Genomic DNA, 27,944 nt, shown 5'->3' on the forward strand with positions numbered 1-27,944 from the left:
ACCGTCGCCACAGGCTTGCTCATTGGGGATAGATTAGGGATAAAATTAGCTCATGTTTAAAGTAATTTAAATTCTGTAAAGCTGCTTTGCGACAATGTCTATTATTAAAAGCGCTATAAAAGTAAACTTGACTTGACATGCCAAGGTGCAATGAAGATGTTCTGGTGGCTTGTGATGGATGAACACCTTATAAGACAACTGAAAGGTCATAAAATTTAAAAGTCCAATAATTTTATTTTACCTAACTTGCATGGACAATTGTGATAACTTACTCATAGTGACTTCACTCCTGAGAAACTAGAACTGTAGCCATTATTGCGCAATACAAACAAGTCAAACAAGAAAAAGCTATCGATTGTCTCATGTCAATAAACATTGTGAACATTTCTAAAATCTGACAAATGCACTTCCTGAGTGTGTTACACAAGTGCTTTGTGACTTTGGGGGGAAAAAAAAAAAAAAAATCCCTCTAGTCCAAACAGGCCAGCGTCTGAAAACGTCATAAATCTGGAAAGGTGTTGGCGTGGGAATTAGTACAAGTATAACACAGAGTACAAGTTGGGGTTTTTCCATCCAGAGTAGGTTTAATGCTTGCTGGCACAGACTTGTCTCTGGAAAAATAAGGGGGAGGAAAATTAGCTTTATTTAAAGCCCCATTAACCAGGAACAACAAAAGCTGTGCATCATTAGCTTTATGACTTCCTTCATGCACTTACTGTCAGGGGCTGTGGCACTGCTTTTTTTTTCTGTGACAGTTAACGCATTTCACAAACGGTAAAGAAAGTAGAATTCCACTCCGGAAAGCGGTTCTTTTCTATCCGTTGCCAAATATATCCCATTTCCTCCGTTCCAATTTCATCACAAAACACTGATTTAAATTATAATGTTGCTGTAGGTCTGAAAGCACTGAATATGAACAATGGCATAAATGACCTCTGAACAATTTTGGTTTTGCGTATGTTCTGTTTTCTTCATGCAACTTTGGTTCACAGTGCAACTTAATTCCACATAACTTCACTCTAGTTGTTCTCAGCCATAATGTGGTCTCGACGGTTGACAAAAACACACTTCATGCCAGACAGCTGAATGCTTGCATGACAACATTTTATAGTCACAATGAATCGGCAAATTCCTGTGTTTGGGCAGGCTGAGAACACCTGAGCCATGTTTGCCCCAGGAGGCACAGTGCATGCCAAGTCCTCAATGAAATAGCGAACCGCCACCCGCATATAGGCACCGTGGCTCACCACAAGAGCATGAGCAAGCACGTTTTGGACTCCATCATCCGGGCGACCCGCGAGAGGCCCCTCAGGCTGCACTTCGTCACCTTGACATATTTTATCTTGATGCTCATCTGCCATCTGCTGGAACAAAGATTTAAGGAAGGTGCTGATCCGGATCTTCACCTAAGAGGAAGACAGAGTTTATAACGTGACGAATCACTGAATGGTCCTACCACCACGGAGGTTTGTTTTTTTTACTCAGATGTGAAGCAGAGTTACCGTTACCACCCTGAAGCTGACAATTTTCTAGCAGCAATACGAAACAGAACTGTTTTATTCCTCTTCCTCTTATACCACAGCAGTTTGCCAACACTAATCATTTTTCTTTAATTTTTCCATTACATTAATGGAATTTAGCAGATGCTCTTATCCAGAGCGACGTACAAGACACCCAGAGCAGCCTGGGGTTAGATGCCTTGCTCAAGGGCACTTCAGCCATTCCTGCTAGTCCAGGGAATTAAACCAGTGACCTTTTGGTCTCAAAGCTGCTTCTCTAACCTTTAGGCAATGGCTTCCCACACTCACTGTTTACACTGACTGTTTTTCATCTGTTTATAGTTCTAGTTAGTGTTGCTGAATGTCTGCAAAACAAGTCCGGTTTTTCTTTTCAATTTTTTTTTTAATCCATTTATAGTTACATTTAGGCCGAATCCCATTTCACCCCTTGGACCAACCCCTTAGCCCTTCCCCTCCATTTTGCGCGTTCACGTGAAGGGGTAGGGGCATCCCAATCCCAGTTAACGCGGAGGGGTAGGGGAAGGCGTAGGGCTTCTGTACCCCTCCAAACGGAGATTTTCCTGGAGCAGACTCCGAACGAAGGGGTTTGAGTGATTTCCCACAATGCCATGCGGATTTCAGCGAGATTTCATGCGGATTTCAGAAAGATGGCGGTTCCCGCGGCGAAAGATTGTCATAAATGTATTTTCTCCATTATTTACGTGTTTTAAGTTGTTATCCAGAGGAAACACGCCGCTTGATTCGCTTTCGAGCTGAGAATGAGCAGCGATTTCTGAAATCCAAGCTGCTGCTAAAAAGCTTTGGGAGTGAGTATTGTTTTCGATTGCTTTACTGCGTACGTTTTGTTCTGTTATTCTCGCTTTTATTGTTTACATGAGTGTTCTGACACCTCATTCTGTCGGATGTGGTGCACGAAGCGCCAAAGATATCCCATTCAGTGGTGTTAACAAATCACACCCTGCCAGCAGAGATTTCTGCCTCTGACTGTAGCGGCTGGTCGCAGCCAATGACGCGTCGCATTTTGCTAACGTAAACGCTGACGGAGGTACGCGATGACGTATGCGATCGTTGAAGGGCTATCCCAATACGTAAGGGTTGAATTTCAAGCCCTATCCCTTGTAGCTCAGTTTCAAGGGGAAGGGCCAAGGGGAAGGCGGAGGGGAAGGCGGAGGGGTAGGGGTAGAAATTAGAATTGGGATTGGGCCTTAATGTTATGCAACATCTGAAAGACAGTTTTCTGTTATCACTTACGTTAGAACATGCAATGAACAAACAAACCGTCATTTCCTCACAAGCCTCTTTTTTTTTTTTTTCCCTTTCCTGAAGTTGAACACAATGTCCCCTCATGTGTGTTTCCCGGAAACTGGAAAGCCACCAATCCTGAATACTTTCCAGTATTGGAAAACTTAGTTACAGCATTACCTCTGACTGATACAAAGCACTGACAAGTCCCTACGTAAGCACAATAACAGAGCAATTTATTTATTGCCTGTTACAGAAAACCTTCTGACCAATCAGACTCATGAATTCAAAAGCACTGTGGTACAATAACAGATCACATCCAGGGCAAATAAGTGACCTGGGAGCAGTCCAGCGTATTTTACTTTATCTTATGGTCACATAGACGTATATAGTGTTTTATGTCATGTTTCAAACAATGACATTCATGAAAACAGGAACATTTTGGTGCTAGTATTGGCACGATAAGCAAAACGTGATGCCAAAACCTGGTTGGCATTTTATTATTTTTTTTTAATAAACTGATTAACTGAGATTAGAGGTTCCAGTCAGGAGAGTAAAACCTTGGACTCTGTGTTGTGAGAAGATATTTAATTGATTTAAGCAAAGCTATATTATGCATAGTGTCTCCATGAAAACCGCAGCCAAACTGTGACATGAGGATAAAATTCCAGAAAAAGGAATTTTGAAATACAGTCCCACCATTATTATTAGACACAAGGGCATATTGGTTAAAAGACAACATCTTCGCTCAAACATGAGTTATGGGGCATCACATTTCCTGTGTTGTACATGTAACAGGGTTTCCCCTAAAGCATCATAGCACAGTGGCCCCGTGACGCTTAATTTACTGACATGCCGCTACCCATTAAACCGCCACTGTGACGCTTACAATTTAGGCCTACAGTATAAAGCTAAAATCAACATGCATGCGTTTTGTAGCCTTTGAGCAGGTAATCAATACAGTCCATGCAAGCCCATGGCCCTGAACTTGACTTAAGTTCACAGCTGCTGTCAGAGAAGGGCATTCCGCGCTGATTGGTTGAGTGTGTCCGATATCCCACATTGATTGGATGAGCAATGCGCAATTATTATTCATAGGTAACTTATGCAAAAATGGCAGAGCCTTCAAGCTGGATACAAGTGAGCAAAACACTGACGGGTCGTAGCTTAATTACGGAGATTTTCACAAAGAAAACTGCGGAAAACAACTCCGCAACAGTGGCGGCCCGTAGTTGCGAGACCATGACGGGCAGTTCGCTGCATGCTGCTGACCAGCTCGAATCTGACAGTGAGAGTATTTAAATCATCCGCACTATTGCCAAAACTGAATGATGAGTATTTTGTACAACTCATGCCATGTTGCATCACTATTCACTTTGTTTGATGTGAAATAAACTGCAGTCTCCTTTGGAACTGGACACTGCTTGTGAGAAACAAGTGGATATTGTATTGACTTTTTTTTTTTCCTGTTTTAGGGTGGGAATTCAGTAAAATTAGAAGTAAAATGCAGCCTCCCCCCCAACATGTTGAACTGGTAAAAATCAGCTCGAGATGATGTCACCAGAAACCACAAAATGAACCCTTATATTTCAAAATTTTCCAGGAGAACATGCCCCCCCGGAATGCTCTTTGCACCTCACTGCGCTCAGGGGGCCACTACTCTTTCCAGTTTTTCTAGGGGAAACCCTGATGTAAGAAGAACTTTTTATTACAATGAGGCCCACTTTACACGGGGACGGTATAAAACAAAAACGCAAAAGTCCGTTTTCGTTCTCACTTTTTTCCGCGTCTACACGACCGTTTTCAAGGAGGAAATCTGCGTCTATACGGTGACGCATAAATGTCTCCGCTATGTCTGCACGCATGCGCAACATCTTCCGTCTTGTCTGATCTGCACATCTGCGCCGCTGTTCTGTCAAGTTATCCTACCAAGCCTACTACACATGCGCGAAATCCAGGAGGGTAGGAAAATTTAACAGTAGTTTTGTCCCACCGATCAGCTGGGCTGATAGAAAATCGGTGAGAATTTCACGCATTTGCCGATTTTTGTGTTTTGTGCGTATTGGTCGAGTCTTTGGCCGAGTCAAATAATTTGTAATGACTTGTTTTGAATAATAAAACGGTCTGTATGAGAACTTGCTAGGAAAACTTTACAGAACACCGGTCCGGCTGAGGTACTGTAGTGCTCGAGGGAGGAGCAGGAGCAAACCGAAACTCTTTTAATCTGCCTTTATTAAGTAACACTCACTCTTGTTTCGGTGAAGAAGAGAAAAGGCAGTGTCCATCTCAGCAAAATAAACCCGTTTGGCTGCTAGTTTTGTTTTCAGTCTCGGGTTTATGGTTTCACGAGCGGCTTGAATAGGCGGCGTGCGCGTGCAACTTGGCGACACCAAACTGAGGAGCTCCAGCCGAGCGGGTGAGCAGGAAAACACATCTACTGCATTAAAACACAGAGCAGCTTGAAGGTCCGTTGGATCGATGTAATCAGACATGCTCTTACTTTTTTACTTACTTTCTTACTTCCCGGGCTGGCATGTGCAGTATATGACATATGTATGACGTAAACGCGTACCCGACGTGAGCAGATCCGAGCAGAGTTTCGCGTATTGGGTAGTTTAGACGGATATGCAACGGGGGCCGTTTTTAACTTATCCACTTTGGAAGGCGTTTTCAATTTTATCCGTTTTTCAGCCTCGGAAACGCCGTCCCCGTGTAAACGAAAGGCACTTCTGATAAAATATTTAGTCGTTTTTACCCGACAGCGTCCTCGTGTAAACGGGCCCTGAATGTAGTTGCATAGATACAGTATTAATTGAGTGACTTGACTATATCCTACACAAAACATTGCAAGTGTAACACGGATGGGAAAATTTCAAAATTTGCCCAATTACTGTGCATTTTGGCATGTTGTCCAGTCACTGCAGAGGTGATGTAGTGGTTAGCACGGTCACCTTGCAGCAAAAAGGTTCCGGGTTTGAACCTCATGGCCAACGGGGGCCTTTCTGTGTGGAGCTTGCATGTTCTCCCCGTGTTTGCATGGGGGTGCTCTGGTTTCTTTTACAGTTCAAAGACATGCAGATTAGGTAAAATTCCCAGCTATACTTCACACCAGTCCCAAACCTGGATAGACTGGGGAAGGTTACATCAGGAAGGGCATCCAGTGTCAAAACCCATACCAAATCAAATATGTAGATCATAATGATCTGCTGTGGCAACAGAAACAAATAAGATTCAAATCACTGCAGAAGAACACATCAGAACAATATTTTGTATGATTTGCTTAACACCAACCCATCGTGTACCAATAGTCAAGGGGTGAGCAACCTTTAACAGCAGACTACTGGTAAGGTGTACTGTAGATGGATTGCCGTAACCCAGCTATCCTTTCTATTTTTCAGTCAAACATTGGATGGCAAATATGGAACACTAGCACTTGTAATAAACATAGAACATTTCTAATAACATTTCAAAAGTTGTTAAATGCATCTTAATGATAATAATCAAGTAGGATTCCAGTTGGCATATCTTCATCCGTTACCTGATATATAACAACCTCCATACCTCATCATAAAAGAACTGATATTCTATGGTAGTTTTAAAATACAGATATTTATTTTAAATCTATGTGAACAACGTAATGCAGATTCGACACTCACGTAGTCTTGTCGCGTTCAGTGTGCCAATGAAAAAGTCCCTGCTGCACACCATGCAAAGTCAAAATAAAATTATCTGCAGTGCATAGATTCTATTAAAATGACAAGTAGTCTAAACAGGCCATGAAATTATTCTCAGGCGAGTTTACTGATTTCGAGGGCTGAACGTAACGGCGGACATGACGTGTCCCTCAACATGCGATATTGATGGCAAGCATCTCTGATGGGTCAGGAATCAATTGACCACCCACGAAAAGGCTCTGCAGTAATTCAGATCTTATCATGAAGACGGTGATATTACACTTGTATAAAATGGAGGGTGGTTTTTGTTTCTGCTCGAATGTATCCAAGTTATGAGTGTAACTTACCTGGACACGAACACCACAGATTGTCAAATCGTAGGAGATCTGTAAGTACTCTCAGGCGATACGCATCATGCCTGAATGTGAGGTCCGGTGGTTGTTTCGAGTACAACATACCCAATGCAGAGCACGATAAAACTACAAATCTTAGTGTTCATTTTATCCATCATCTTAAAGGTGACATATGATACCCCTTTTCCACAAGTTGACACAGTTCCTTGAGGTCTTAATGAAATATCTGTGACATGGTTTGGTCAGAATACCCTAAGGATAAAAAACACCACAGCTCCTTCTCACCTTGTCTAAACAGCCCTGTTCAAAACGGCTGATTGGAGTCTTTTGGCCCTTTTCCACTACCCTTTTTCAGCTCGCTTCAGCCCGACATGGCTCGCGTTTCGACTACCGAAGAACAGCACGACTCAGCTCGCTTCAGCCCTGTTCAGCCCCCAAAACTCGCACGGTTTTGGAGTGGGGCTGAAGCGAGCCAAACCGAGCTGAGTGAGGCTGGGGGCGTGAGCAGACACTCCCCTGTGCACTGACTGGTGAGGAGGAGTGTCCTCACATGCCCACACACGCCCCGCGAGCATGCTGGGATCTGTAAACACCGTAAACCCGGAAGAAGGAGAATTACGAATTACGAGAATTATGAAGCCTTATGCGCCTCGCCTCATCTATACGCTCTTGCCAGTATCTGTTGGCGTTGTCGGTGACAACAAGCCACAGCACCAAGACCAGCAACACTAACGACTCCATGTCCTCCATGTTTATTGTTTACTCTCCGGGTTGTGAGACTACCGCTTAAAAGCTCACTGATGTCACTTTATGCGCCGCCTAACGACATCACCTGACGTCCACCCACTTTCGCTAACTCCACCCAATGTGTCCACCCACTTCCAGCCAGCACGGTTCAGCGCGGTTGTAGTCGAAATGCAACTCCAACAGCCCCACTCAGCTCGACTCAGCACGGCACGGCTCAGCCCGACTCAGCCGCGTTGGTAGTGGAAAAGCGGCATTAGTTCCTTTCAAGGATAATGAGCCACTGCTCACCCCTCCTCACCCCCTCCAATCAGGTAGCACTTTCATCATGAATATTCATTTCTCAAGCCATGAGTAGAGATACACAAAATGAAAGGGAGGGGGCATACTTCTAATAAGTTCCCCTTGTGACATAGAAAGCAGAGCCAAATCTGAAGGTTTGTTGAAGCACACGTTTTCAGAAATAGGCAGCGCAAAAGAAACACACTTGGTCGTTTTATTTCAGGGTTTGTGGGTTGGTAGGCTCCAGATACCCAAAAGTATCCACATTTTTCATAATATATTCTCAGAAAATAAAGTGCATTATTGTATCTTTAGGGGTACAATGGCTTGTCACTGGGGCAGTACCCTCTAAGGTACTTATTTGTACCATTTTACCATTTTTAGGCCTAAAAAGGTACACACAGTTACCTCGAGGTCCAATGAGCCTTAGGGGTTACAGTAGTGGAGACTGTACCTTGGGGGACAGAAAGAGACTCCTACTGTACCCCTATTTCTGACAGCATACGTCCCCTTTACGTTCTGGTAATTTTCCTCTTTTTTTTTTAAATATAAATTTGTGGCAGCGGGGGCGTGGTCAAGCATCGGTCTGTGACAGGAGGGCGGAGTCAGGGAAGGCAAGTGGCAGAATCACTACACCTGTTGTTAATTAATTAATGTGTTTGTGTGTCTTCCCAGTGACCGCGCCCTATTTAAGGAGAGAGAGCAAGAGCAGAGGGAGCTCTCTCCCCACCCAGACGACTGATGTGTGTGCGTGTGTCTGAGTGCATGAGAGAGTAAACATAGAAGCTGAAAAGCTAAATAAAAAGAGTTTTGTGAACTCAGTTCTGGCCTGCTGTCCTTCTGTGCTCCACCCACCTATACGAACTGTTACAGTGGGACTCTGGGATCACTGGAGCAACTGTGGAGACAGGTATAGGAACAGGTGCAACAGTGACCCCTGGTTCAATCTCAGGTTTCAGCACCACTGTAGGTGGGTGGAGCACAGAAGGACAGCAGGCCAGAACTGAGTTCACAAAGCTCTTTTTATTTAGCTTTTCAGCTTCTATGTTTACTCTCTCATGCACTCAGACACACGCACACACATCAGTCGTCTGGGTGGGGAGAGAGCTCCCTCTGCTCTCGCTCTCTCCTTAAATAGGGCGCGGTCACTGGGAAGACACACAAACACAATTAACGACAGGTGTAGTGATTCTGCCACTTACCTTCCCTGACTCCGCCCTCCTGTCACAGACCGATGCTTGACCACGCCCCCGCTGCCACAAAATTGTTCTTGACTAACTGATAGGAATACTCGTTATCAATGTAAACATTGTTTTTAACAAAACACTTTGAACGTAATCCATGCAGACACCAAAGTTTACATTCGCAATAGAGCTGTGCAATATATCGTATTTTTATCGCGATATCGATATTGGTGTCAAACGATATCAAAATTCATAATATCGATATGAAACGATTTTTTGTCATTTGTCGAAAGGGACGTGCACAATATTTCTACAATGGCAATAAAACAACAATAACATTGACGTGACAGTAAGGTAAAACGAACCCTTCTGTCCCCTAAGGCACACCGTAGCCTTGCATACGTCATCCATTCTACTCCCGCGATATCTCCGCAACAGTAAAAAATCAGTTCTTCTGTTTTCATACGTGTCGGGTGATTTGATATATTGATTTGTTAATATGTTGTTTGATTTGCTTGCTAATAGTTATAATAATACAATTAACATATTTACGTCATATTTTTGGATGTGGGACTGGGTAATGTAAAAATGGCATCTACGGAAGAAAACAAGCACAACAATATTAGCACATATCCAGCTTGCTAGCTGTGTTAGATGTGTTAAACCGTGTGGATTTAAGTGGAATAATTGCGAGTCATCCTGTGGTCAAGGCAGCGTTTTAAGGTAAGGCAATTTGGTTATTAATGTTGCCCGCCGCGGCATGTTTACTTGGGTTCATTTGATTTTGACTTGTGCATCTGCAGCTCGCATCATGCTTTGAAGTAGGTTCTGCTAAGGACGGGTTTATTGCGCGATGTAGACGGACTCAGATGTAATTACATTGTTTTTAAAATTCCGTGCGCTTAAAACGGTGTCCCCCTGCTAATCATGTAGCCCTAATCATGTGTTGCTTTTACTTTTCGAGTGAAATATCTCTGCAAATGGTATTTCAATGCTGACATGCCAAAAAGATAGCGGAGTCCACATTTGGAAGATGAAGGAAGAGAAGCCTGATGCTTGAAAATAGATCGCTTAATCCACAACGCATATCTGTATTTGAGACATAACCTGCAACTAGTGGGGATGTTTTGGAATGACTGTGCGTAGGGTGTTTTTGGCCACAGAACACTAACCCACAGCAGTAGGAGTACTACTGGGTTCGTGGATTTTGTCTGTTGACTGAGCGAAGCATGGTGTTTGCCTTGTGCCATTTCACGTAGCATCTAGCCGCAGTGCCACCTACACTTTCAGGGAATGTTTACATGCAGCTGAGCTATTTTCATGCATGTTAATTCTTAAGGACTTGTCTCTATATTGTGCGTGTTCACACACGGACTGGCCATCGGGAGTAGCGGGAGTTTTCCCGGTGGTTCAGTGTGGGCCGGCGGAGAAAAAACAAAACAGTTGCGCGCTGGCCTTTAATATGATAAGCAATGTTAAGTTTCTTTAAGAAACTGTTAACATTGTTTATTACAGTTGCGCGCTGGCCTTTAATATGATAAGCAATGTTAACAGTTTCTTAAAGAAACTGTTAACATTGCTTATCATATTAAAGGCCAGCGCGCAACTTTTTTTTTTTTTTCTCCGCCGGCCCACAAACTCCCGCTACTCCCAATGGCCAGTCCGTGTGTGTGCGTGTTTTAATGTTGGTGTCTTAACAACACACAAGCTTACGTTGTAGTGTGTGTGTGTGTGTGTGTGTGTGTGAGAGAGAGATTTTATCCTTGGCTGGCTACGAGCCAGTGTGGACGTTGCGCAGTAATCACTGGTAATACCAGCGCTGGCTCCATCCTCTGTGATCGGAAATGTTGAGTGAGGAGAACGTGAGCCTTGTGCAGGCGATAGGACCTATGCAAAGTACGCGCTTGCACAGTAAATAGTTTAAGTAAAAGGCGTTTCAGGGTACAACGGGAAGGGTTGACAGGTAGCCTATGAGGCCTGTACTATAAAAATGTGGCCCGGTGCCTCAGGTGTTGATGATCAGGGCTTTAAAAAAAGGTGTATAAATATCGTTTTAAAATCGCGATATCGATATTTACTGAAAAAATCGTGATATTGATTTTTTCCAATATCGAGCAGCCCTAATTCACAATGCCTTTTAAAAGTCCTCACATCCAAAACGAGCTGTGACCCTGAACAACCATTCCCACAGACAACTATAAAATAGCCTATGGACTAAAATAGGAAGACTTATTACAGGAAAGGGTCAGAAAACAGTAAATTAGTTTATCACACAAGGTAAGGAATGTTACAATTTCTGACACTAATTAATGGTGAAAATTTAGAAAGACATGATGTTTTTAATAGTAGTTAGAAACAGGAAGATATTGAAATGATCTCGTGTACATCTCAAGGTGTCACAATTTACATTAATATTTAAACAACATTGGCTGGCGTTGAGTGGTATATCAGATATATTCCATTCAGCTAGCATGATACTGAACGAGTCAAAGACGAGTAGCTGAATGGAATACATCTGATATACCACGAAAAAAAGCCAGCCAATAATATTACACATACACACTCTTCATATCAGTGTTCTTGAAAGCCGACATTAGCTTACCTGCAACTTGGTGCTGTTAGCGCGGCAGTCCAGTTACCTTCCAGACGGTGTAGCATTGAGCAGTAGTGTTAGCGAAGGTCAACACTAGCTTACCTGCAACTTGGTGCTGTTAGCACGGCAGTCCAGTTACCTTCCAGCCGGTGTAGCATTGAGCAGTAGCGTTAGCGAAGGTCAGTGCTAGCTTACCTGCAACTCGATGCTGTTAGCGCAGCAATCCAGTTCTAGCCAGTGTAGTGTTAGCGAAGGCCAACGCTAGCACAGTCAAGCCAAATATTATCTCATCTCATTATCTCTAGCCGCTTTATCCTTCTACAGGGTCGCAGGCAAGCTGGAGCCTATCCCAGCTGACTACGGGCGAAAGGCGGGGTACACCCTGGACAAGTCGCCAGGTCATCACAGGGCTGACACATAGACACAGACAACCATTCACACTCACTTTAGAGTCACCAGTTAACCTAACCTGCATGTCTTTGGACTGTGGGGGAAACCGGAGCACCCGGAGGAAACCCACGCGGACACGGGGAGAACATGCAAACTCCGCACAGAAAGGCCCTCGCCGGCCACGGGGCTCGAACCCAGGACCTTCTTGCTGTGAGGCGACAGCGCTAACCACTACACCACCGTGCCGCCCAAATATTATTATTATAATAATAATTTTTCCGTGCAATTTACTTAGTTACTTTTAAAATCAGCATCGACAGCTACACACAACAGAGTGACCTGGCAACCAAAATTCTCTCAAAATCTGCTTTTAATGAGGCAAACCTGGTGGTCATGTTTGTTTACAAATTGTCACAGTCGCTCGCTAGCACAGAAGTTTTACGTCTCTGGCATGTGACATCATGATGTCTTGATAATGTGCAATATTGTAACAATATTGCACGCTCATTCTCCATTGGGTAGAGTGGCGTAATACATGTAGGATAAGCGATATGCTAACAATATTGCATGCTGTCAAACCAAATGAATGAAACCTGCTAGAAGGGAATAGAATACGTTTTTATTCCATGGAAAAAGTGTCCTGCATGTATAATAATTAACAATATTCACTGTGATAAATTAATTAAATTGTATTTCCAATTATTTGTATACATATGCATGGCTGCACTTTTCATGGAGTGACCCCCATACATCTTATACTTAGAAAAGCAAACAAAAACTATTTGCGATTATGTGTGATGTAACAAGAGATGGAAATTCTCATATACACACACCTGATCCATTGTTTCTCCATCCGGAGGCGTGTACTCTGGGATTGGCTGACCTGCTACTTTAGCCATGTTCTTCATGTCCTCCACTTGGCCTCCCTCAGCAACACCAAAGCTCTGAAAGACACTACAGATCAGAACTTAAAAAAAAAAAACCTAAGTCCGAGTTCTAAACCGTGTTATTCAAGTCAAAAATGTGTTCGTGAGAGAGATAACAGCAAGCTGCACTGGACAAAAGTGTCTCCAGTGTTCATTCAACTCCCATGTGGTCAATGAATGAATACAGTAATGTTTTTTTTTAGTTCCGAAGATCCATAATATATTTCCCACTCACCCTCTCTTTAAGAGATGGAGCTGTCACAACGTCTAGGTTGCTGCATGTCTTATTTTTCCTTACAATAATTTCAGCAGTCTGGAATGTAGAACATATACACAGTTTAAAATAAATAAATAAATAAATAAATCATCTCCTCTACAGTGGCGCCTCCAGAAATATTTCATAGGGGTGGCCAGATGGGGACACTTAAAATCTTGGGGTGGCACACCAAAACTAAAAGCCATAATTTCAGGATATCATTATACTGTTGTAGTAAACCGGCCAGTAGAAAACTATCAGAAAGACTTAAGGAAATGCCTACTGATATACTTTGGTTTATTGTGTTATATTTAATGTTACTAATGATCTGTTATTGATGCTGGCTGTGTATCCTGCTCCGTCTTTTCCTCTACTCCGTCCTCCTCCTCCTCACTAAGCCTCTGTTGCTCCCCTGCCGTCTCTTTCTCTCCTGTTCTAATATTTTTCTTAAAATAAGAAGAGATGTCTGTGGACTTTCTCTTCATTGTCTGAAAATGACTGACAACATACAATCAGCAGCTAACGTTAGCTACGTAACTCAGTTATACATGTCAAAAATCCGTCAAAAAGCTGCTGTAACAGCACTATTTAGCACTTAAAAAGCACATGTTACGACGCATACTTCCCCCTCTTCTTTTACTAAAGAATATTTTGACTTATTTACTTACTGGTAGTCTTCTCCGTCTTCTCTCTTAACTCCTTTTGAGGTCATTATTTACCTGTGTAGGTACAAGCGGCGGTCACGCGCACACGCTGAGCCGTTGCTATAGGAGCACGCAAAAGCGGCGGGGGTGGGGTGGGGGGCTGCTGTGAGTGAGGGAAGATGATCTTCCCTCACTCACCGAAGATCAAGAGCGTCTTGCCTGGCTGGCTGTGCATTTGGGATGAACTGCATAACTGAGGCTACTACAATCTATACTGGCCAGTGGGGTGGCCAGTAAATTTGTAGGGGTGGCCACAGCCCCCCCTGGCCACCCCTGGTGCTCCTCTATACATGGGTCTTAAGACTTTGCCCTGTTCGTGTGGATATCAAATAGCAAACCGTACAGTGCCCTCCATGATTATTGGCAGCTCTTGTAAAGATCAGTACTTTGTACATCCTCCGTTTGCCAGTAAAACCGCACTGAGTCTCTCCTCTAACAGTTTATAAGGTTGGAGATACAGAGCAGGGCATCTGAGACTGTTCCTCTTTGCACAGTCTCTCCAGATCATCCAGGGTCCTCGACCCGCTCTTGCGCTCTCTCCTCTTCAGAATCAGCTCACCCCACAGGTTTTCAATGGGGTTCAGGTCAGGGGACTGAGATGGCCAGGGCAGAAGCTTGATTGTGTGCTCAGTGAACCGTTTGTGTGTTGAGTTGGACGTGTTTCGGATCACTGTCCTGCTGGAAGATCCAATGACGACCCAGTTTTAGTTTCCTGGCAGAGGCAGCCAGATTCTGATTTAAAATGTCCTGGTATTTCATGGACTCCATGATGCTATGTAGTCTAGCAAGATTTCCAGGGCCTTTGGAAGAAAAACAGCCCTAAAACATCACAGAACCTCCACCATATTTTACAGTTGGGATGGGGTTCTGTTCATTATCACCATCCTTCTCTTTACACCAAACCCACCTTGAGAGTTTATTGCCAAAAAGCTCAATTTTTGTTCCATCAGACCAGAGAACATGGTTCCAGTCAAAGTTATAGTAGCATTTCACAAACTTCAGGTTTATGGTTAACCGACAGCAAATGCTTTTTCTGGCACCTTCCAAATAATCTGTTGGCATGGAGGTGGAGTCTGATGGTGGTTTTGGAGACTTGGAAACTACCAAGATTTTACTTTTTCTTCTAATTCACCAACAGTGATCCTTGGGGAGTTTTTTTTGCCTCTCTTGCCCTCCTCCTCACTGTATGCGGGGGCAAAATAAACTTGGGTCCTCTTTCAGGAGAGTTTGTAACAGTTCCACTTTTATTTTTATTATTACCCTCACAATAGAAATGGACATTTTCAGGCGAGGAGCTCTATTTTTTATAACCATTCCCTGACTTATGAAGGTGAACACACTTCTCCCTCATCTGGTTTGCGTGTTCTCTTATCTTTCCCATGTTGGTGGATGACTAAGGGAATTTGGCCTCTGTGCCACATCATGTTTATAGCCAGGTAATCAGGGAGTCACGGATTACAGCCTGAAAGTTCCTACACCAATCAACTCAAAAATGTGTTTGTTTTTTTTGGGGGGGGAAATAATTATTCCTTGATGAGGGATTTGTTTTTGAATAAACAATTTTTTCTATTAAAAGGTTGGATTTTTCTCATTTTTTCAGTACGAGATGAAGCCACTTCATCAAAAGGTGGATTTTTTCCAACCCTTTTTTACTAATCTTTACAAGGAATACCAATAATCATGGAAGGCTCTGTATATTTAGCGTTACTTATTCACTACTTTTATTTTGAAAGAAGATTCCTAACTGGGGAAATCTGAGGGAAAAGTTGAAGGAGAGTGATAAGGGTTATTTGTTGCAGCACCCACAGAGAAAGCTGTGGTGATGTTCCTTGCTCAAGGACACAATGATAGCCAAAGGAAGGGGCGGGTTGGGAACCTTCAGTGCAAACCAGAAACATTTGAAGACGTTGAAGATTTTAAGCACTGAACTCACAGACAGATGATTATAGCCATGAAAGTGGGGAAAAAAAAACCCACTGGTTTAATTTAGACTACAATTTATGAGGTACATCTACCAAGATAGGTATGCAATTGTACACAATTTCTCAGCCATCTTGTACCCCATCCATCAATGGAAATGGTTCACCATATCAGCAACTCAGTGTATTAACACCTCTGTGATAGCCTAGTCTGCCATTCAAAGTCTTGATATGTAGCTAAAAGGCACCCTCTACCTGTTGTAAACCTGTCCTGCAACCACAGCTCACCTTCTTGGCACGTTTCATATCACTGGAAAAAACGTTAGTAAAGTGAACATCTTGCAGGTACTGGCCAACAGCTTCGGCTTGCTGCACACCGATTTCAGACAGAGGAGCATCTATTCCCTGACCTGAGAAAGGAAAATCAATGAAACACTAATTTAGAGTTTATTTGAACGTTTGTTGCTTGGGTAATTACATACAAGTGTATAGGTCGTAGTGCAAAATGCTGGCATAGCGCAAGAAAACGGATAAGGTCATCAGCTAAATGCAAACAAACAAATTCAGGGTCTCCCCTAAAACATCATAGCATAGTGGCCCCGCTATGCTTAATTTATTGACCGATATGCTTGGTGACATGCCCCTACGACGCTTACAATTTAGGCCTACAGTATAAAACTAGAATCAACATGGATGTGTTTTGTAGCTTTTGAGCAGGTAACCAACACAGTCCATGCAATCCCATGTCCCTGAACTTGACCCAAGTTCACAGCTGATGTCAGCGAAGGGTATTCTGCACTGACTGGCTGAGTGTGTGTGGTATCCCACATTGATTGGATGAGTGATGTACAATTAATATTCATAGGTAATTTATGCAAAAATGGTGGAGCCTCCAAGCTGGGTACGAGTGAGCAAAATGCAGAAAGGTTGCAGCTTAATTACGGAGTTTTTCACAAAGAAAACTGCGGAAAACAACTCGGACTGTAGTTCTGAGACCGTGACGGCCAGTTCGCTGCATGTTGATGACCAGCTCGAGTCTGACAGCGAGTCATGCTACCGATGCTGGTGCTGATGGAGCTGATGCCACTGTCCAGGGAGGTACCAGGAAACAGCAAGAAGAAAGCTCATCAGAGCAGAAAAAAAAGCAAAAAACCATAAATCTGGCATTGATCCAGGTTGGCTGAAGATATATGACTGGTTGGTGGTGACTCCAGGAGAAAAGGGTATGTTCAAAATGTTCACTAGATCTTGTCCGTGTGCACATGTGCATGGATTAAAGCAAAAAAAAAAAAAAAAAATCATCTGACTGGAAAAAAAAAAGCTCCATGTCATTGGCCCCTACCATGTCAGCGATGCATCAAATTTTAAACACCCTGTTGTCCATTATCCCCTCGGCCCCTACTTATAGTACATTTACATAATTTTAACAATGACTAAAGCTAAGGCAAGACTTTACCATTGTCATTACTGGCTATAAATGATGAAACATCAAGTTTTCAGCGCAAAGTGCAAATTTATTTCAACAATACTTTAGTAATGCACAGCAGTGGTTAAGAGAAAAGTGCAAATGCAGTCAAACTTGAACCATGCTTTCAGAAGGGTGGAACAGAAAGAAAAATAAGAAAATCTGTTGGCATAAAACCAGGAAACAAGAAAAGTAAGGTGAAAGTTAACTTTTTCTGCTTCTTCGCGGTGAAGCCAAAGGCATCTAGTTTTTTGCCATTGCTTCCATAGACTTTTTTTATGGCAAACTACACAAAAGCGCACACCTGCCATTTTCATCTTTTTGCACCATGAACTAAATGGCTTGCCATTATCGCCCATTTCATTTAGCCAAGCCCATCTCCACTTATTCTTTACCGTTTTGTCGATGTCTGACACATCTGTGCCTTCATTTAAAAGAAGCGCGTCCATGCTGGCAAAACCGAAAGTAATTTGACGCGCTCTAGTGATGGAAATCGAAGGGCCTATGTCAGGTGGCCTTATACACAGTACTTGAGTTGAGGGGGGGATGTGGGGGGAGGCATCTCCCTTCTGAAATAAAAATCTCAAATCATCCCCCTTATAAAACAGCCATCCCCCCATCACATCCCTTGGGCCATTTTACCAATTAATGTGGAAATTAGCCTCCTATTATTTTAACAAATATTACTACCATTTCAACATTAGAGGCTTTGCGCAGTGACCGCCTACATGTAGCCGGATAAAAAAAACGCATATTTATTTATTCGGCACCTCTCATTCACACCTATACGGAGGTTTCAGTCACTGAAAACAGCTACTTTCGCAAACTCTGGGCAGAGTGGAGGAGGTCCGTATATCATCCGATCATTCAAGCATTCCATTCAATCTGGAAAACGAAAAAACAAAAAAAACCACTCAATATTTCTCCATCTTCAGACACGCGTGCAAATCGGGAAAACGAAGCAACAGTGGGCGAGAGGGCGCGCGTGAATATAATGAGTCATAGGTGTGAATCTTTCACCGAATGCCAACTGTCCCGGTTCTTCATGAAATCGCGCGTGCAAATTCATCAGGTTAACTTTCAAATAACTGTTCTTGTGCACTTGACACCGGAGCCACTTTCCTGAATTTTGAGCTTCGGAGTATTCGCTTCTTTATCTATTTAATCAATGAATTTATTTGTCACATACATTAAATTACTAATGTAAACCATTAGTAGCCTATTTAAGCAATAGCTGTTTTCTCCACTGTTTTCTGACCTTTTGTGCTTAGTGAATGAGACACTTCATTACACTCCACTGACCGACTTCCAATTCCGGACTTTTTTGAAAATGTAAAATATAGGCCTACGAGATGTTTTTTTGGGACTTAATTCGCGTTGGTCCTTCACTATTAATTTTTTAGACTGACGAGGCAGTAAATACTGTGGAATTATTTTCTCCTTACTATGAAGTTTGGCATCTTAAACAAGTGTCGGGAAATCTTGCAGCCCGACTCTGCAGCCTCCAATGTTTAAGCGAACTGCTGAAACCATAATGTTTAAAGATTAAATCGTAGGCTAATCAAACCAAAGAAAAACACAGCCTTTCCAGAACGTTGTCTGCCGAAGCCTGCTTAACCTACAAAAGGCTTAATAGCATAGGTCTTGCTGCGGCTTCAACTTTTCACCTGATCACCTTTCAATAGGCAAATATCATTATTACTACTACTACAGGCCTAGTATTAGTAGTAGACAAGTAACCTAGTTGCCTAGTAGTCGGACAGCCAAATAGTTTCATCAGTGGCCCACGCCGAGCCTCCCCGGGACTAGACAGTAGCGGAGGCTGTATTTATTTATTTATTTAGGCCTATCTAGTGCAACAACTTATTCCTTTACATATACTCAAACATAGCACAAGAAAGGGTTCAACAACAGGCAATCACAGCAGCTTGGTGAAGTTCTAAATCACATCGGTGTCAGACCTATGGGCCTACCCCCCCCTTTTTCCCTCGGATCTGCATCACTCTCATTATTGACCTTTAGCGCTCCCAGTTGACGGAAATCCGTCGTAGCGACGGAAAACTTTAATCCATGCATGTGTAAAAACACGTGGTTTGGTTGTTTATGTTATGGTGATAGGTCACTGTCAAGCTAGAATGCAGCAATCTTTAGAACTTGACCCCACGGTGGCAAATTATGATGAACTTAAGTTGCCACATGGTTGGTCACACATGAATGTCTGAATAAAACTCTGAGTCTCCAAAGACTCAATTGTCAAAATATTATAGATCTATCGGCCTAGATCTAATCATGTACATGTAGGTCTGCAATGGTTTCATCGTGTTCACAGGTGCTCATTTTTAAATGTTTGTAATTGCCTGGTACAACTTTGTATTGACCGTTTTTTTTTTTCATATTTTTAGGGTGGGAATTCAGTCAAATAATAAGCAAAATATACCCTCCCCCCAACATGTTGAACTGGTAAAAATCAGCTGTAGATGTCACCAGAAGCCATGAAATGAACTCTTATAATTCAAAATTTTCCGGAGGAGCATGCCACCGGACCCCCCTAGCTTACACACCGCCTATGGTGGCGTGCTTCTTGCACCTCGCTGCACTGCACAGGTTTTATAGGGGAAACCCTGAAAATAATATATAAAATTACTTGTAAAGTACCAATCCAAAATGGGAAAGACAACACCATTAGGCTTTATCTAGTCATGAACAAACTTTACCTTGAAGCAGTCCATCCTTGTTGTACTGTGTCTCACCACTGGTTTAAAAAAAAAAAAAGGCACAAATCAAAGTGAGTGATTGTCATGGAGCACAAACTTTAAAGCTAGCATAGATCATTTAGTTTAGAAGCATTTTTGTTATATTCTCGAAATTCTCTTTAAATCTCGACAGCAACGTATAAATCAAATGGCAATAAAAAGAAAAAAAATCATCGTCTGTGGCAGTCATAGGGTTGTAAAAAGCCCGTCCAATCACTTCATTTGGTCCGCGTGAAATAACTGGATGGCCTACCTGCCTGTCTACGGTAGACTAACTTGCTAGCTTTCGCAACATGTCTGACTAGCCTTATGGATGACTCCGGGCATGAGCACGGGCAAAGAAATTTTCATGAGGCTAGTCAGACATGTTGCGAAAGCTAGCAAGCTAGTCACACAAGAATAGCAGAGAAAGTGCAGACAAAATTTCCAGTTACACCTAACACTATAACTACAGCAACATGCCCTACTAAACAGAGAAAGAAAGACTGAAGAAGCTGGATAAACGCTGCCTTCATGTGCTAATGGAATTATGGTAAATACGAGTATGAATTACTGACTTGGAAGTTGCACATGGATGACCCCTAAATTCGTAATTTCAAGTGGGAACTTCAGAAATAATTCTGATTCACCTACAACGGATAAAACAAGAGATCAAACCAGAGTGAATATTAGCATGGCTTTTCAAGGAGATGGTGACAAATGAGGGAGTTAAAGGGCCTGAAAATGGTGACATAATTGCTGGATTTCTGTTGGAAATCTAATTACTGTATGTGGTTTGTTTTGGGGAAATTTATTATTATTTTCCTCGTCATCCAGCAGTAATCAGGCAGTGCGCATTCACGTGTTTTAAAGGTGTGGCTTTGCAGGGAACTGAAAAGAGGGGGAGGGTTTTTTTAGTTTTGGATACTTTCAAAATCGAGTTTATTCTTGCTGGTTTCTCCAACGTCGCCTACCCTACCTTTAGACGACTTTCCTGTCTGGAAACAAAATGGAGTTTTATGAGATGTGACATATTGTTTCTTATAATATATTTTTCCCCAAAAGATATTTCATGGTACCACTAAGGCTACCTGTGGAAATGGCCCAAATGTGCACCATATTTGTTATCCAAGTTTGGAATTCAAAGTAATTACAGCGGATCTCCTCATGTACGATTTACTTAAGAGAATATGGTAATGCATCGACCTGATTTTTGATGGCTTAAAGGTCATAGGCAATGGTCTGAGGTGAAACATAGAATATCAACTTTATTGTCTAGAAGAATGACCCAAAAAGCAAATTAAATTTTCCTAGTGTTTAATTTGCACCCTAAAATTGAATAAAACGGTTAAAATATACCGTTTTGGGCGGCACGGTGGTGTAGTGGTTAGCGCTGTCGCCTCACAGCAAGAAGGTCCTGGGTTCGAGCCCCAGGGCCGGCGAGGGCCTTTCTGTGCGGAGTTTGCATGTTCTCCCCATGTCCGCGTGGGTTTCCTCCGGGTGCTACGGTTTCCCCCACAGTCCAAAGACATGCAGGTTAGGTTAACTGGTGACTCTAAATTGAGCGTAGGTGTGAATGTGAGTGTGAATGGTTGTGTCTATGTGTCAGCCCTGTGATGACCTGGCGACTTGTCCAGGGTGTACCCCGCCTTTCGCCCGTAGTCAGCTGGGATAGGCTCCAGCTTGCCTGCGACCCTGTAGAAGGATAAAGCGGCTAGAGATAATGAGATGAGACTTATTAACAATACTTCTTGGGACCAGAAGAAAATTTAACATATGAAGTTTCAAATGTGCATAAAATTAAAACCGTTGCCTATGAGCTTTAACCATACGATGTCCATACAACGAACGTGTACCACCACAGGGAACCCAAGGAAGCGTATCTCAAAACACTTGACAAAATTTGCATCTTTATTTACATAAGATAGATGGGCTTTTATCCAGCACTTATTTTTAATTTGCTTTTTAAAAAATAACATGGGATTATTTACGAACATATTTTATGAAAAATATTCACGACAGTTTCATATAAAACTAGTTAAAGCAAGTCAGCCTTTCGATTTCATAAAATCAGTGAAATTTAGTTCCCTCTGAAATTTGGTGATTGTGATATGTTTATTTCTGCAATATCTCTCAAAATATCAAGCCATTCTGTGGCTGGGAAGTTATTTAATTTGAGGGGATTCCCGAGCAAATAATGTGCATGAAATCACTCGCTTTGCGCAGTCAAGTAGACAGAGGAAGTCCATGTGTGCATGCACAGGCGCACTTTGACTGTGCACCGACAGTTCCATCATTCTGTCGCTAAACGAACAGCTGATCACACCGAGGTGCTTGCTGACTGCCGATATTTATTAGTTTAGTCCTGCGTTTCCTTTCCTACGTATACAACATAACGTCTTTTCTTCTCGCTTTCCGTTACTGTAGTCGGTTTTTCACGTTTCATTCGCACACTCACGTCCTCCATTTTTCTCTCCTATTTCACATTTGTATCCCGCAATGCCTTGCACGAACGAGGAAAGCCCACCACATGATGCAGTCTGAATTGGGTCATGGTGAAGCAGGAAAAAACAGCGGAGAATTTACAGCCACGTGACTCAAAATTCATTAATTGTTCTATTTAAAAAAAAAAAAAAACTAATAAAATTGGAAGTCTGTGATTCAAATTCAGTAGCTTTCGATCCACTAAACAAAAATAATTGTGTGTCAGGGAAAATTCTTTTTATGACCTACACTTGAAAAATCTGAAAGGCAGTCTAGCTTTAAAACAGTTTTATTAGTCCACTAGCTTGTTGGATAGTTGGCAGTTTCTGTCATGTCAGGGTGATAGACGGATGCAAGTGCAGAAACAGTTTTATTGAAAGCATGCTAGCAAACATATCTAAAATGTAAACAAAGGCAGAGTCAAAAAGCAGGCAGTAAGGTACAGACAGGATATCAGAAGTAATACAAAATATTCATAGTCCAAAAACACAAACAGGGACAAAACCAGAAAAGCAATGCAAAATGCAAGGCTTGGTCACGTTAAGCCTAGGTCACAACCGGACGTACAATTTTTTGGTCGTGCGATTTTTGGCGTTTCCCCAAATCGCTGCGTTTTTTTTGTTCATGGAGAAAAACGCACGTTGGCTGTAAGTTTGTCTTGCAGCCTGAAAAAAACGTAAGCGCCCGTAGAGTTTGTTTGACATGACAAAGAACCTCTGCGGCTGGTCTGCGGCCAGTCTACGGCTCGAAAATCAGCACGTCACACGCGCGCCCTCCGTGCGTTTCACACGCGCCCTCCATGCGTTTCTTGCGTTTTTTGCACGTAGACCTGCCGTAGGAGCACTTACGGCCGGTTGTGACCGAGGCTTTAGACGCAGGGTACAGAGCATACACTTCATAAAGTCTGTCTGTACACACACACACACGCGCGCGCTGTGATTGCACTCTAATCAGGAACAGGTGCACGGTAATAGTCCTCATGGCAATGCACGTGGCCGTGACAGATGTAACCAGACAATTGTTTGGCATATCAAGTTCGATACTGGATGGTAACTCTATAGTATTAATGTAAAGTGAAAGTGCTGGTTCACTACTGTCCACCAGGCACCCAGCAGTCTCACACCATAATAAACATGGTGGTGGTGTTTCTGACGCATGGCATGCAGTGTCAAAGAAAGGAATAAATATGTATTCATAACTGCAATGCATAACTTCTCATTACTGGTCTCACTGTCACAAGACAACTCAGCAATTTATTGATGTGAAATACCTACACGAAACGACACAATTTGATGGTTCATTCAAGGTGCTATATTATTCTATATTTCCCAGGTGCAAATTGTTTGCCTTCACATAACACAGGATAGGATAAGGTTAAACCCAGATAAGTCAGTAATTAACTATACACTACCGTTCAAAAGTTTGGGGTCACCCAGACAATTTTGTGTTTTCCATGAAAAGTCACACTTTTATTTACCACCATAAGTTGTAAAATGAATAGAAAATATAGTCAAGACTTTTTTCTGGCCATTGAGCATTTAATCGACCCCACAAATGTGATGCTCCAGAAACTCAATCTGCTCAAAGGAAGGTCAGTTTTATAGCTTCTCTAAAGAGCGAAACTGTTTTCAGCTGTGCTAACATGATTGTACAAGGGTTTTCTAATCATCCATTAGCCTTCTGAGGCTACATCCACACAACAACTGCAACGAGATTTTTATTTTATTTTTTTTAAATATCGCGTCCACATGGGCAACGGATCAGTAAAATTTCAGGTACATATGGCAATGCAACACTTGCTGAAAACGATGCAATACACATGCCACACCTCTACGTGCGCTGTAAGACGGTCCCATCGGAGACACCAGAACAATAGAAGAAGTAGACGCATGCGCATAAACCCCTTCTTCTGAAGCATTAGCCACATAAAGTTTTGATTATTAATCAGTAGCGTAAAACGAAAGACGCGGAAAGAGGAATGAACAGGGGTAGATGGAAGCCGGTACGCCAACATTCTGATATCCTCCAGAATTCTTTAATGGTCCGGAATAAATTGAATGCTACACGTTGATGGATTACTTTGTTCTTCTACGCCCTTTTTGAGGAATGTATTGTCGGACTTAAACCAACATCTGAAGAGGTGAGATCGCTCCTTTTTTTCCCCCTATTTTTGCTGGCAGGATTGTTTTTGTTTTGGAAAGCGCACGGGCGGTGCGCGGTTTGGTACTGCTTCCGCAGTGTTTGGACTAAAGACTCTGCCCTAAGGGCTATTCTCTCACTCTCTCTCTCTCTCTCTCTCACTCTGCACCATTACACAATAAATATTCACAGTGAAAATATTTTGTAAGCACGTTTCATGAACCAAGTTATAGGATTTGTTGACAACTCGCATCGAGTTCGCTACACTTCTACCCGGCGTGAAGCACTGACAGTCATGTGGTTGTGACGTCATCGTAAACAAATCCGTTCTACTCATCCAGACAACTTCGCAACGGCACCGTTGCCAGATTTTTTCACTCTGGAACCCGTTCTCAAAAGATTTCGTTTTGGGGCACCCAAAACGTCGGTGCCGTGTGGACACCAGGCCGAAACAATAAACAATTTTATCAGATTCACCTTAATCCGTTGCCGTGTGGACAGGGCCTGAGGCAATGAGCAAACACATTGTACCATTAGAACACTGGAGTGATAGTTGCTGGAAATGGGCCTCTATTGAGGTATTTCACCTGACGTCACAGGTAGGGCTGGGCGATTTTACGATTACGATGTTATTCACGATATAAAATCTCTACGATTAGAAATTAGACACGTACGATATGCCTACGATAAGCCTACGCCTTCAATAAAATTACTTCATCCGAAGTTTTGACAGACACGCGAATAGCCAATCATAACTAAACAGTACCGCACGTAACCAATCAGTTGGAAGAGAGCCACGTCAAGTTAGGTTGCGTGCACACACAAACACACACACGTGTAGCAGCAACGCACAACATGGCTGTGGTGAAGTTTGCAGGAGCGCGGCATTTCTCCAACAAATGGCAAAAAGAGTGGGAAACAGGACCTAAAGGTAGACAATACTTTAATATGCAGAGTCAGGTATGGGGGAAAAGAATAACATCAATGGGATTTAACAGAAATGAGGAGGTAGTATATACAAGATTAAGACTGGGACACACAGGTCTTAATGCAACATTACAGATATTAGGTAAAAGTGATGGTCTTTGTCAAGGATGTAGAGTTAAGGAAGATGTTGAGCATGTTTTATTTCATTGTAGTAAATACAGTTATCAAAGACAGAAATGGTTGGAGCTTGAAGCAGGTTCAGACATTCACAACATACTAAAGGAAGAAGGAATACAGCGAAATAGAATTAAAGCACTAATCAGTTATCTTAATGATACAGGTCTAATGAAAAGAATATAATTTTTTTTTTTTGTAGCCTAGTAATCTGACATAGAATCTGTCCAGTCCCTTCACACACTCCTGTACAGTAGGTGGCGGTATACACAGATTGTGATAATCTGCCATTAAAAAGAAGATTTCTCCAACAAAGCGTGAAACAAAGCGATTATAAAAATGAGCGAGAAGCCGACTGACCGGAGTTCTGAACAGGAAAGTCAGAGCACTGCCCTGGAGGACATCGTTGAAAAGAAGGGCCAGAGATCTTCGGTTGTGTGGAGGTATTTTGGATATTTAAAATCGGACATACAACAAAGTGTTACACAAAACCTTAAACACACTGATGTACAGGATTGCACTTTTTTTCTCCTTGCAGCATAAGGTTTACACGTCAATATGTCTTTTATGTTTATTTGAAAGCTGCTAGAATTTGCACAAATGATTAACAATGGTATATAGTTTTTATTTTTCAGTTTCAGTTTATTCATTTGAACAAAAAGAACAAAAGAATGTGCATCCAGTTTGTTTAGGTTCTGTGAAACTTGAAGGCTTGTTAAGCTATTTTTGTTAATTAGGAAGGAACTACTAATTTGTAATGTTCATATTTTGAGCAGAAAATTAAAGAAAATACAAAAATGGTGATTTGATTTACATAGTGATATATATCGTTATCGAAAATTTTGAAAAAAATATATCGTGATATAATTTTTTCTCATATCGCCCAGCCCTAGTCACAGGGTCACGTGACGCCCCGGTGTCCGCCATTTTGAAGGTCAAGCTAGCTAATGTCAACAACATAGTAGCTAGTATGTTACTGTAGCAATGTTTACGTTCAGTCATTTGGATGACTGTTAAAACCTTTCGGTCTCAAGTTTTTCCTTTACTGTATTTACTAGTTTACTGTAATTATGATCCGGCAGCTATTTACACCGGATCCAGTGTAAATAGCTGCCGGAGCGCGCTCCGGCTTGCTCCCCCTCAAATTAAGCAGCGTGCCCCGGCTTGCTCCCGGAGTGCTCCGGCCGAGGTTCCGGAGCACGTTCCGGCTTGCTCCCCCTCAAATTAAGCAGCGCGCTCCGGCCTGCTAACCTCAATTTTTGCAAATACCTCTCCCTCTGCTCGCCCTGTAAATGCCCTACGTCGCTGGATAGTGAAGGTGCTTTCTGCATCTCGCTCCTTTTTCTTTTAAGTTTTTCGTTTGTCGCCTTCCTCGCATTCAAACTGATTCGAGCCGTGACGTCCAAAATGGCAGCCTAACGATGCATCACATGACTTGGTCACGTGGGTGAAAAACCTCAATACACCTATGGAGATATTGCACCAAAAAACAGACATTTAGTAGAATTTAGCTAGAATAGTCATTTACCACATTAGCAATGTATAGAGTGGATTTCTGATTAGTTTAAAGTGATCTTCATTGAAAAGAACAGTGCTTTTCTTTCAAAAACAAGGACATTTCAGAGTGACCCCAAACTTTTGAACGGTAGTGTAAATGAGAGAAAACAACTTTTTTTTTTATTTCCAGGGATATCCACCAGCCTCTAAAGCTTTACATGTGACTGGAACCTCTGGTGTCTGACTAACTGTACTGACCTTTAAATAAATGCTAAGCAGCTACCGGTAGGAAACTGGATACCGCGTTAGCAACTTAGCCTGCATGCACATTCAAACGGATATTAAACCATTTTAAAATGAAAGGTGTTGTTTGGTTATTCAGTTTAACTTAATTGCTTATACATAAATATGAATGATAATCATAATTAAAAAAAAAAGATATATTCGACTTACTGACGGATTATTGTTAAACCAAATGAGAGCATTCGCCTGTTAAATAAAGAGATGACTCAGCAGGAAGGGAATTTCTGAGGTAAAAAAAGAAACGGTTGATTAAATCCACCGGCTCAGTCCTTCTCGTGCTTGGTTGCTGTGGTGTTGCTGTCCAGCCGTGACGACATGCTTCGCTCGGGAATCTGATTGGCTGCCGAGTGCGCGCGTGCCGTCCTGCCTTCCGTTTTCATTGGCTAATATTGTCCGCGCGTGCGGTGACGTCAAACCCTGACGACGGATTTCGCTG

At 42.3% G+C, this 27,944-nt stretch overlaps 1 protein-coding gene across 3 annotated transcripts; it reads right to left on the minus strand.

Annotated features, from left to right (window-relative positions):
* Positions 1–295: 295 nt before the first annotated feature.
* tigara (TP53 induced glycolysis regulatory phosphatase a) lies at positions 296–27,822 on the minus strand. Of its 3 annotated transcripts, XM_060928360.1 has the most exons (7): positions 27,659–27,822; positions 19,967–20,004; positions 16,076–16,197; positions 13,144–13,221; positions 12,816–12,926; positions 1,248–1,406; positions 296–611 (listed from the first exon to the last, which is right to left on the minus strand). In XM_060928360.1, the coding sequence occupies exons 1-7, from the start codon at positions 27,688–27,690 to the stop codon at positions 585–587; spliced, it is 567 nt and encodes a 188-aa protein (XP_060784343.1). In that variant the 5' UTR covers positions 27,691–27,822; the 3' UTR covers positions 296–584. The 3 variants fall into 3 exon arrangements, with proteins under 3 accessions (XP_060784343.1, XP_060784341.1, XP_060784342.1); XM_060928358.1 differs by having other exon boundaries at positions 296–1,406; XM_060928359.1 differs by lacking the exon at positions 27,659–27,822 and adding an exon at positions 25,460–25,526 and having other exon boundaries at positions 296–1,406.
* Between the last annotated feature and the right edge of the window lie 122 nt (positions 27,823–27,944).

This window comes from Neoarius graeffei, chromosome 8, assembly GCF_027579695.1.
Source record: "Neoarius graeffei isolate fNeoGra1 chromosome 8, fNeoGra1.pri, whole genome shotgun sequence".
In the NCBI taxonomy this organism is placed as follows: Eukaryota; Metazoa; Chordata; class Actinopteri; order Siluriformes; family Ariidae; genus Neoarius; species Neoarius graeffei.